General features: G+C 30.6%; 1 protein-coding gene across 1 annotated transcript in view; it reads left to right on the top strand.

Annotated features, from left to right (window-relative positions):
• Positions 1-782: 782 nt before the first annotated feature.
• LOC126748425 (uncharacterized) overlaps positions 783-12,674 on the top strand; it is a 24,933-nt gene continuing 13,041 nt past the window's right edge. The window contains exon 1 of the mRNA XM_050457667.1: positions 783-2,265. Coding sequence (XP_050313624.1) covers positions 900-2,255 — 1,356 coding nt within the window. The 5' untranslated portion in view covers positions 783-899 and the 3' untranslated portion in view covers positions 2,256-2,265. The remainder of the gene's footprint in view (positions 2,266-12,674) is intronic.

Genomic DNA, 12,674 nt, shown 5'->3' with positions numbered 1-12,674 from the left:
GGTTTTGTATCGATCGGGTTTTCCGCAGTGGAGTATTGATTCAACAGAATAACACAGTCCTGCAAAGCTATGTTGCCGGATTATCCAAATATAATTTCGTCTTATGATTATAGTTAGTATTTGATTCTTAGAAATGCTTATTACAGCAGCTATTTATTAAAAACCCATTTCAAACATATGCAGCATAATAAGTGAATTATAAATTATAAGCCATGACGAAGACAAAACTAATATATTACTAAAAATATAATGTATGAAAATAAATGTATTTTTTTTAATTACAACATATTTTAAAACTTAGGGCAAAATAAGAAGTTTTTATGATTCATTTTCCTTATTTAAAAAAAAAATAAAATAATTTCAAAAACTGAATAAATTTTATAGGTATGAGAGCAAAAAATGTAACAGTATTGCCGATCCAATTTTTTCTTTTCTACTTTTTTATACCTTTAATGGGTCAATTTTAATACATTTTGACTAATACGTTGGTAAGTAGATTTTGATTTTATTTTATTTAGGTAAACTTCTACAAACTAATTTCAGATACATTGCAAAAAAATCTTTTATGAAATTTTGAGTTTTAAATCTAAAGTATATTTTTTTGTAATATTCATTTTAACTCTGTAATATTCATTTTATATTACTACATCATTTATTCTATACAGAAAATAATGTATAGATGCCTGTATTACTCTCAGAAATTATGAACAAAAAAATTAGTGAGTATGTAACACAGCTTCTCTGGATAATCTGGCAACACAGGAACTAAGGTTGGCGCGTCGCTGGCTAGCAAGGCAACTGCTGACGGCGCTGTATTTGAAAACTGGGGAAAGTCCGCAGTGAGATTCGTGTTGACTATCAAGCTCAGAATGGTTTACTGAAAATTAAATAAATCCGTGATGCCGAAAAAAAAGCCTACTCCCGTTGAAGATCTTTTGATACCTCCTCAAGATAATCGAATATGTGGTACAATATGCCTTTGTCAAATGACCCTTGTATTAAGCAGTGTAGCAATAGTGTATCTTACAGTGGCTATATATGTGCCATCAACCCGAGCATTTCAATCAGGAATATCGGAACACCCAGTTATGTGCACCACCGTTCGAGCTGTGACAGTGGAAACGTGCGATTGGGGATCCTGCGGCGAATGGTGTCTTAGCAAAACATCAGGTTCTTGCATCCAGATTTATGTAAATCTTAGAAGGAATGGTTCAAATTTACTGTTAGCTAACTGCACTAACATTGCCCAAAAATTTTGTTACGGAAAAGACCAGGAAGTAGCTAAGAAGAACCGATGCATCGCAGATGAATGCAAGAATCTGACGGGAACTTTTAATTGTACCACTGGGACATGTATAGATATAACGGACTCATTTGAATGTGTTTACAAAGATACAGACCCACCCCTTAAGTGCTCCGGGCGAAGAGGTAAAATAACTTGCATAGATCTACACGGTCTCTATAATTGCAATAGGGGAACTTGCGAAAGAATACGCTCGCCATATAATTGCGATAGGCAATGTGGTGATATTCCAACTAGGAATAAAAATGTGATTATGATGAGTGGAGATGAAGTCTACTTATCCCAATGCCATAGCTGTATTGACCTTGATTCTGGAAAGGAGGTATGGAATGAATCCGAAGAAAATATTGTGATGGCTTCGTGTCTTAGTGTCACAAATACAAGTAGAGGTTTGGAGGCCACTGACTGTATAAATGGAAGTTTACTAGCTACCAATGTGTTATCTGATATGGCTAACTTTACTTATCTTAGCTACTTAAGCATATTTAATACAGTAATTTTGGATAAAGAACGGAAAGTGGCACCACCAGAGCCGGATCTTTTAATAGCCAATGATAGCAAGCTTTTAATTAATTTAGAAGGATGTGTTAATACCCTGCGAGATGAATGTAAGGATTTTTTAAAAGTGTATGGCAAAGATGGTACTGACCATAATGCAAGAGCTAGGTTTCCTTGTTTTTATTCTACTGACAATACAGAAATCGTGGTAGCTAGATTTGACCTTGCTACAACGACCCAACAGTTTATAATAGCCTCTCTCTTACCATCTACACTATTTGTAGTATCCTGTCTTACCTTAATATTTTGTCAGCGAACTGTAGTTGTTGGAGATGATGCAAAAATGCGTTTTCAGGGATGTACTAAGCCTGAAGCGGAATCTGGCGTGGAAAAGTCATTATCTGCTAACAATATAAACGATAGAGGAGGAGGAAATTCTATAATGGCGCTTTGAGATCAGCAACGTAAGTATATTATATAATGCATTTACATTTACTGGTTTCATTTCTTTATGTCTGGTTAAGTATCATAAATATTCAAAATATTAGTACTATAACTTTACACGTTAATTATAATTTAAATAGTAATATAAATATTTGGTAAATTAACTTAAATTTTAATTAATTTCATACATATGTTTTCATACTAAAATTTGCTATTATTCTATAGGTGCCATCTACAATTTGAAACTGGGTATCCTTTAATTTGTTGTTTAGAAGAATTATTATTTTTACTACCAATTTGGTCGTGATATTTCTTTTCCTTAGAAGATGGTGCCTCTTGTCCAAATGCAAATAATATTATTGATTAAGCCAGCCTTATTTTACTTATCTTAGCATATATTTAAAAGACCGCATATTTGCCATTCAAATTTAATATAAATTTGAACTAAAATATTATAGTATAAAATATTTTCGGATTAAACTTAATCAAACTTATATTGCCCTACGTTTACACTGAATTTATTGGGGACGATTTTGAATTTAGTTTAACCGTAAATTAGTTTTTTATTTATATAAAAAATCGCAATGTCCCGAAAGTCCATGCTGTTAAGAAAAATATAAACAAATTAAAAGTTAAAGTGCTACTTGCAGTAGATTTACCATATTCAATCAACTTTTTCGGGTATACTAATTAGGGAAAGTAATACCACCCCTTGATTGGTCGATTATTTACTCACAAAAATAACTCCTTTTCGAGACTAATTGTTATTAATTCACCAAGTTCGGTCAACTATTGACTAACAACATTTCGTATTCTAAGCTTTTCTTCAGTAAAAAGTATAGGATCTATGTTAGATAAATTAAATGTTTATATGAAAATCTTCTCTGTGTGAGATTGTTTTCAAAAATGAAAATACCTGCTCCTTTGACGATGGAGAGTTTAAGTCTGTTGCATCATTAATGTAGTTGACATTTCTAGAATTCAATATGTATAGGGACTTAAAGAAAATGTTGTTATAAAAATTTAAAAACTGTTTTTTTTGTTGTTATACTATTTTGCTCTTATTTTATAGTTTAGGGTCACTAGTTGAGTTTATTTAGGGTTCTACTTACGTTTTGTTAATTAGTTTCACCTAAATGGTCTAGGTTTTAGTAGTTTATCTTGATTAAAGGCTCTACTTTTCCTTTAGTTTCGACTTTTCTGATTCTATGTAGTAGCTGCTTGTGACTGCCATTGTTATCTTGAACTTATTGGTCTACCAAACTAAAATAATATAAAATGTTCCAAGCATTTTTAAATTATTTCACAGGTCTTTAAAAGGAACCAGGTTTCGTGGCGTTTTTTCACATTAATCTATTTTACTTGTAATTTGACGTTAAAAATAAAAAAGTGTATGTTCTTATATAAGAAAATATTCCTAGCATAGGTGCGTTCCAGACTGTGTATTTCTAAATTTCATTGTGGGACTGAAATCCCAATCGGATGTGATCCATATTGTTCAAATTTAATGTTTGTATTCGCGGCTGAATTTTTGCGTGGTTATTATTTTCCAGGGTTTTTTTGCGTTAAGAAGATGTTAGAAAATCCTGATAGTCACTACTGAATGGTAAAATCAAATGATTGAATAACCAAAGTCTTTATACCTTAACGAGTAAACCTTTTTTATTCAAAATAGGCAAGTGCAAGCTATTTTTGTAAAGGTATTTAAATAACCTTTGAAATAAGGTATCTTTCTCGCACGAGAGGGAAAAGGATATCCATTTAAAATATATAACGGGCTGCTTTCGCCACCTATCTCTAACATGAGATGGAAAAATAAGTCTTTCATGTCTTTTAAATTTTCCAAAAGGATTATTACTATTCACAAACAATCATTAATTGATATTTTTCCGAAATATTAAAAGTACTACATCATTATATTATCAGGATTAATGAGATATTTACAACCATACTTTAAGAATTTATTTATTATAAAATGCAATATTTTAATGCAACTTATCTTTCCCACAAATATGTGTATAATTCATTAACTATATTCTCAATAATACTTATATATTTTTTAAAATATCTTTTCAGTTATTGCCAAATTCTTTAAATGTTTGAGTTTAACGTCAATTATTCAACTAACCTGGTTGGAATATTTTCTAATAATGATAATATTTTCTAATATCAGCATTGATGCTAAGTAAATGAATGTTTATTATTAATTGGACTTTAATGCTTGTTAGGAGAGTTTCCTAAGCTTCAGTTATTTGTTGTTTACACTTTTTTGTTATTAAAACACCTTACTTAGGCTAAAAACCAAACCTATATTCACCGATAAACAAGGCACCTCTTTACAAAACCATTTGTTCCTCGATAGAGAGAGATGACAATTGACCTATCAATTTTTAGCAATTCATGATTCGAGCGCCACGTAGGATTTGGATGTTGCCACACTGACTTAAATTAAATATTATTTTGTCAAAACACAACACAAGTTACTAACAATGTTTTTATCTTTAAGAATTTAAGACAAGCTTTCCGAGTAGCAGATCTACCAATTTTTTTTTTAAATTTCAAACAAGAGACAATCCGAATAAAACACGGCTTTTGTTTGGATGGTGTTACTTAATTTACTGAAAATCAAATTGACTTAATGAAATTTTTTTAAAATATTAAATGAACTAAAACCATTTATATCATAAGAATAATTCTAGTCACTACTCGTAAATGCTGGCAATTCGCTGATTATTTTGATACTTCTTTAGAGTATCATGTAAAACTGTCATATTTTAGACAAATACGGAGATTACGACTTACCATAATGAAGTCTGTTTTATATAAATACTGTATTTTATTGCAAGATGACTTTAAAAAACCATTAAAAAAGATCTTAAATACAACGATAAAATCGAATTGACTCATAAAAAAGAGGAATACAGTTATATTAACCTGATCTTTAACTTTAAATATTGAGTAAAAAAAGTAAAAACAGTTTGCTTACAGTTTTATCTCTTAAATCGGTAAATCGTGATAAATAATTTTTAGTAAATTTTTTGTAAATTACGCAATATCAGTGCATCATCCACAAACTTAAAACCAGAAATATTTAAAAATTATAATTTAATTATATATATGTTCATAGTATTAATATTTACATTTTATTGATAGATTATGGTCTATAAGTATGAATAAAATAGCGAAGAGATTTTTTTTCTTATAATAAATGTCACATTACTATTTTAATGAAGCAATAATAAAAACTTCTCTGTAGTTTACAGCTTTTTTAAGGAAACATATTAAGTGCCTAATTATATTAATATGTAATACAAACCTAAGTAAAAAAAGTATCTAATATTATTTTCTAAAAAGAAATAAATGAAACAATTAAACTCTATTATCCATCCGCTATATCATATTAATTATTTTTATTTTAGATTTTTTCTCATTTAATTTTAATATTACTTTTTTCAATAAATTCAGATATTTGCAGTGTGTAATTTTTTTTAAATCTTAAAATTATTTCTTTTATACTTCATATATATAAATAGTAAATAATAGATAAAAGAGTAAATATATATATATATATATATATATATACAGGGTGGTCCGGTTTCTATTGCGGAAAATTAAATGGCCGACGGAGAACGAAAAAATAATAAGTTTGCTATTATAAATAATATTCGAAAAATGATTCGTTAAAAAATTACAGGGTGTCAAAATTCTAATTAAAAAAATCATTTTTTTTTATTTTTCTTAAACCACTTTAGATATTTTAATGAAATTTGGCACGGTTAGACAGGTAATCAAGACGCATCTTTTTGTGCAAAAATTATTAATTTTATTCACCAGTGGCGTGTGTGCGGGCCGACCTTCATACAATTTTAATTAAAAAAATGATGCGCCACTGTTTTTTTTTAAATTTCTTTTTTTTATGATATCCTTGTTTAATTTAAAATAAAAAACATCTCTTTACTTTTTGTGGTACGACACACTGTTTGCGAGTAAAAAAATTAATTTTTATAAATGCTGATTTTTTTTTTTAATTAAACAAAAAATATGAAAATAATAAATTTAATTAAAGACTAAATTATTCTGTTGGGTTCTAAAAAAGACACAAGAATCTGGATTCCGAAATTCAAATAAATAATGAATATAATAATGCCGGCAAGAAGGCAATGCATGCATAAAACAAAAGACGGTTTGTTTGTATTTTATTATGACAGTTAATTATTTAAGTAAGTCAAATAATTGCGTTGGTTAACTTATTAATTTTGCTATTGTTAACAGTGTTGTTATAAAAGTTATAATATAAAAGTATTGTGAAAAATGCGTTTTTCAAGTAATGAATACGCTGATATTCATTTTTGTTATGGATTTTGTGATGGAAATGCGGAAGCGGCAGTTCGTGAATATCGAAGACGGTATCCAAATAGAAGAATTCCAGATGCTCGCGTGTTCATTAGAACACATCAAAATTTTAGGAACTTTGGTCTACGTGGTAATAATGAACAATACCGAAACCAGAGAAATAATAATGAAAATCGTGTACTGCGCACTTTTGATAATAATCCAAGGCTGAGCTCTCGCAAGGCAGCTCAACAACTACAAATTCCTAAATCTCAAATATTGCGAACCTTACACGCTGACCACAGGCATGCATATCACCTACAGCCTGTTCAGGGTTTACACCCTGGTGATGCTGAAAAGAGAGTAAGATTTTGTCAGTGGCTTTTAAACTCAACAGAGGAAAATCCCGACTTTTTACACAAGATACTTTGGACGGATGAGTCTTGTTTTACAAGACGCGGAGTGATAAATTTTCATAACATTCATGTTTGGGCACAACAGAATCCTCATGCAATTCGGCCAAGATCGTTTCAAAATGAATTTTCCGTTAATGTTTGGTTGGGCGTTATTCGTGATAATGTTTGTGGTCCGCATTTCCTACCTCCAAAGCTAAACTCACAACTATTTCTGGAGTTTTTAAATAATAGTCTGCCGGACTACATTGAGGATTTACCCATTAATTTGAGACATGAAAGTTGGATACAACTAGGTGGAGCCCCCCCACATTTTGGAATAGGTGTAAGAAACTGGCTTAATAATAATTACCCTCGAAGGTGGATTGGCCGGCTAGGGAGGAATGATATTAATGATGAAAATGGTATTGGAGCAATACCCTGGCCACCCAGGTCACCGGATCTTAATCCACTAGATTTTTACGTTTGGGGAAACATTAAGGATAAAGTTTACGCTAATCCCGTATTTAACAGAGAGGAATTAATCTTAAGAATTCAGGAAGCATGTAATGACATGCAAAATCACAATTTTGTGGTACTGGCTGCAATAAACTCCTTAATAACTCGGTGTAGAAAAAGTATTGAGGTCGGTGGGCTGCATTTTGAACAACTTCTTTAATTATTAATTGTTTTTATTTTGTTATTGTTTTTAAACGAATTAAATGTGTTATCTTCTTATGTGTTTTTATAAATCAGCATTTTTACTCGCAAACGGTGTGTCGTACGACAAAAAGTAAAGAGATGTTTTTTTATTTTAAATTAAACAAGGATTTCATAAAAAAAAAGAAATTAAAAAAAAAACAGTGGCGCATCATTTTTTTAACTAAAATTTATTAAAATTGTATGAAGATCGGCCCGCACACACGCCACTGGTAAATAAAATTAATAATTTTTGCACAAAAAGATGCGTCTTGATTAACTGTCTAACGTGCCAAATTTCATTAAAATATCTAAAGTGGTTTAAGAAAAATAAAAAAAATTGATTTTTTTTAATTAGAATTTTGACACCCTGTAATTTTTTAACGAATCATTTTTCGAATATTATTTATAATAGCAAACTTATTATTTTTTCGTTCTCCGTCGGCCATTTAATTTTCCGCCATCGAAACCGGACCACCCTGTATATATAAATATATACTTATAAATGTATCGTTGTTAGGCCCGGCATATTACACGGACGTTGTGTTGTATAAAATGTTTAATATATATTGCTTGTTCACTGTGTAGCCCTACCGAGTTGATAATAATAATTCGTTTGGCGGGAGATTAAATGCCTTGTTTTTCTTTTGATTATTTTTGATTTATTATACAGCATGTTTAGAAAAATTCGTTAAGATATTTTGTCCAAAATAGAAGCATAATTGCGTTTTAATACACTCTCGCTATAGTTGTTATGTATGTTATACAGCCCGGTCTTTACTAAATTCCTATTATTCGCTATATCAATTTTGTATTGTTAATTGACTAACCCGAAACTACTTTAAGAACTCAGGTAAGTATTTTTTATTTGAAATTAAATTAAATTCCCTTAAAAGAAGGTGGGCGATGGCGCACCTAAAGATGTTTTGGGAATAAAGTCTCTTCCTTCTCAATTTTGCATTGACATAAAGAATTTGCTCCTACAAATATTTTTAATATCAGTAAATTTCAATATTGAATAAATAAATGGATGGGGATGACCTCTTTTTTTTGAATGGTTCAAAAGAAAATTTAAAACTTGGCATGAGTTAATTGGTGACAAAATATGATGGTCATATCTTAACCCGTTTTAACATGGCCGCCCGTTAATAATGATTTTTTATTTAAAATGTTTTTTTTTATTTAAAAAAGAAGACTGCTTAATTGTTTAATTTTAAGATAAAAATTACAGTAGTTAATGTCAAGTTGACAGCTAAGCGCCACCTGGAAAAAAAATTGAAAAAGGGGTCTTGTAATACCTCAATTTGAAGGTCTTAATGAGCTAGTATACTTTGAATACAGGAGGTTTCTATTTAAACTCGTCTGAAAGGGAAAGTTTAAAAATACAACTTTATTTTATAGAATTATTTTTCAGATGGCGAATTTATGTGTCAAGATAGTTTTTTTTGCTAAAAGATTTTTATTATTATTGCTAAAAGATACAAAGTAATCATTTTTAACATCTTTTAAATTAAATCTTATTATTTTTATTATTTTTTTAGATAAATAATTGTTTTTCGTAAAATTGTTTTTTGTAAAAAAGTTGAATTGTTTAGCCTGCCACTTTGAGACGAATTAAAATAGAGACCTTTCGTATAATTTAATGAAAAATACTCATTTAAACACAAGACTTTCCATAATTACTTTTTTTTCAGGATGGCGCTTACCTGTAAACCTGACATTTACAACTATCATTTTAACCTTTAAATAAAGTAGACAGACTTTCGCTCAGTCAACTTGTGGTTATTCGTGGACCTTTGCTTTCTTCCCAAGCCCGTTACCACACCTCTTCCCATGCCGGATCGGTAAACACCCGATCCTATTTACGCCGGTAAGCAGGCCGGATGCATTGTGGAAGAAGTAAATTACCATGCCCCGAAACTGAGAACCCCTAACCTCGTGGTGAGGCGTGCGTAAAATTTATTGAAAAAGAACCCCTCGCTCAGTATACATATACTAGAGACGAGGGCATAGAACGTGGTTCGAATAGCCCTAGCAGCTTAGAGCATAACTTCTCCTGAGGGCACTCAGAGGAGACGAAGAAAGAGAAGAAATAATCAAATAGGGATTTTCGTGCATCTAGTTTAAAATTAAAAAATCATTTAAAAATGAAAAATCACATTTACATAATGGCTGCCATTTGTAAAAAACGAGTTAAGAAGAGCCTCATTGTTGGGGTTATAAAGTACTCATCAATACATTTAAAATGAGGTCACTCTCATGATCCTCCTTTTCTATAATTTTTTTTTTAAGATGGTGCCCAGCACAACTATTAATTTTACAGGTAAGCAGGGGAGGGACAAGAAATGTGATTCTGGGTATGTAAAGTTGATTTGATTTTAAGTCAATAAGGTTGATTTAATTTAAGGTTGATTACGTTGGTGAAAAAATACGTATTTGTTGTTTTAAACAATAAATTGAACATATGCAAAATTAAATAAAATTTCGAATAATTTAAAATTATTATAATTTAATCAAATGATAAAGTGGATTTGATCAATTTTCTCTTAATTAGTTCGACTTCTTTGTAAATATTCTATATAAACTTAAACACATGGACTTTTTTATATACATAATAATTTATAATGTTTAAATTTAGAATGAATACGAAAGGGCTAAAAAAATGTTATCCATGGTCATAAGTACAAACAAGAATTTGCTTGATTTACCTAAGCACGAAACAACAAAAGAAACGCGCCATGAAGAAAAACTTGACACACTTGCGACGGCTAATAAAGAAAAAGTGGCATCTTTTTTTTCAAAAAAATATGTTTAGAAAAAGATAAAGAATCTGGTATTATAACTTATATTTTTTGTTCTGTAAATAAAAATCAAATTTTCCCAAATATTAACAAGTAAAAAGACATCATTGTATATTATATCTTATCGCTTTGTGGTTTATGGGATGATAAAATACGCGAGGTATTTATTTAGTAAAATTATAGGGCTTATTAACGATCGTAGTACAGCTATAGCGATTAAAACCAAATACACCCGATGACTGCGCTACCTATTGAGAACTTAACAGCACTATTCCGTATATAATTCGTTATGACTCGGTCGTTCAATCGCCCTGCTAAAATTTTGGTAAATGTTCTAAAACATCATAATATGCGTAATGTCAATGAAATACACACGAAACGTTATAGAGCCCAGGAGCGGGCTAAGCAACGTTCAACTGGGCTTAATAACGTACGTAAGTATATCAAATTTGGGCTATACAATGACCGTTTATAAGTCTATATAATATATAATATATATTATATATATTTATATATATATATATATATATATATATATAATAATTCGATTAAATCTAAGTATTGAGCAATAGTTGAAGTTGAAATTGGCAAAGGTAAGTTGTATTTTTGTAGAGAGTGAGAGATTTCCCCAAGTGAATCCTCTAAATCTGATGGTTTTATTATAGAGCCATGTAATATCTTTAAGCGTGTAAAGGTGACTGCATTTAATGCGTCATTTATAGTGTCTTTAATGAGTGTATAGCTTTCCATTAGCGATTCACCTAAGTCTAAGATTTTAAATTGTGCACGATAAAAAGCTAGAACATCTGAAAGTGAAGCAATTAAAGTTTCTATTTCGCAAATATTCTGATTAAAGGTTTCTTCATCGATTTTAAGTTTTTGTATGGTAGAATTGAAACTCTTTATCACAGAAGTTGTAACTGAAATTTGTTGTTGCATAAGCCGTTCGATATTTGCCTCATTACTATTGATTTTGTCAATACAGTCATTAAAGTATTGTCTATCTGATGCATCTGAATGAAGTTTCCAGTTATTGCTTTCCAAACAGTTCCGATACCGTCGAATATTCCTCGTTTTTCTCTTAAATTAATATCTTTAGTACTGATGATTAATTCTTGATATTTAACGTTTACGTATTTCGAAATTTGCTTAAGAAGACTAGTGTGAGTTTGTATTTCAACAAAAGCTGCTATCATTCGATTAGATTTTTCGATTGACAGGCTTTCTAATAAACCGTTCAGGATGTTATCATTATGCTCAATTGGTTGTTTAAAGGGAAGTAAATCTTGATATACTAAAAGTGTCCATTTGTCGTTTGAAATTTTAATGTTAATTTCTTCATTGAAAAAGAGTCCAACTGTATTGTTAATGGGCGTTATTCGGTATTGGCTGCTGGCGATCGAAGTCAATCCCAGTAACCTGCAAGGAAATGATAAGGAGATAAAACCTATTCAAAATATGGTTTCATTCTATCGAAATTAACTTTGGTTGTTTTATTCGTTTCGGGGTTTAATAAATTGGCTGAATTTAAAAGGATTTCAGTTATGATATACGGACCGTTAAATTTGTTTTCTGATTTGGATTTTATTTGTGATTCTCGGACGTAAACCTTATCACCAACGGAGAATTCGGGTTGTTTTTCCGATATACGTTGATCAAATCTTTCTTTTGACTTTTGTTTAGCATGTTCTGTTCTTTGCCTAGCAACTTTATAAAAATAGCTCATTCTATTATTTAGATCGCGGATGTATTTTGAAATAAGGGCTTCTTGATTGTAAAGTGTTTTTGGGGGTCTATTTGATGTATGGCCAAATACAAGCTCATACGGAGTAAAGCCGTGTGTTCTGTTTTTAGTGTTATTGTAACAAATAACAGCATAAGGTAAAATCGAGAAGGGTTGGTCTTCGGGATGTTTGGCCAGATTTATCATTTCGCCTAGGGTCGCGTGGAAACGTTCTAAAGAGCCATTCGATTCGGGATGACCTACACTTGAAAATGTTATTTTCGTATCAAAAAGTTGACATAGGTCTTTTAGAAGTGTGTTATCAAATTCTTTGCCAGAATCGCAATGAATTCTTAGGGGCGTACCAAAGTATTGGAAGTAAACTAAGAGTGTATTTACAATGGTAGAAGCTTTTTTGTCCCGTAAAGGATAAGCTTGAACGAATTTCGTGAGTTCATCGTTAATGGTTAAAGCGTAGTTAC

The sequence above is a fragment of the Anthonomus grandis genome, chromosome 22, assembly GCF_022605725.1.
Source record: "Anthonomus grandis grandis chromosome 22, icAntGran1.3, whole genome shotgun sequence".
Lineage (NCBI taxonomy): Eukaryota > Metazoa > Arthropoda > Insecta > Coleoptera > Curculionidae > Anthonomus > Anthonomus grandis.
The sequence above is the reverse complement of the archived record's forward strand: the minus strand, read 5'-3'. Positions and strand labels throughout refer to the sequence as shown.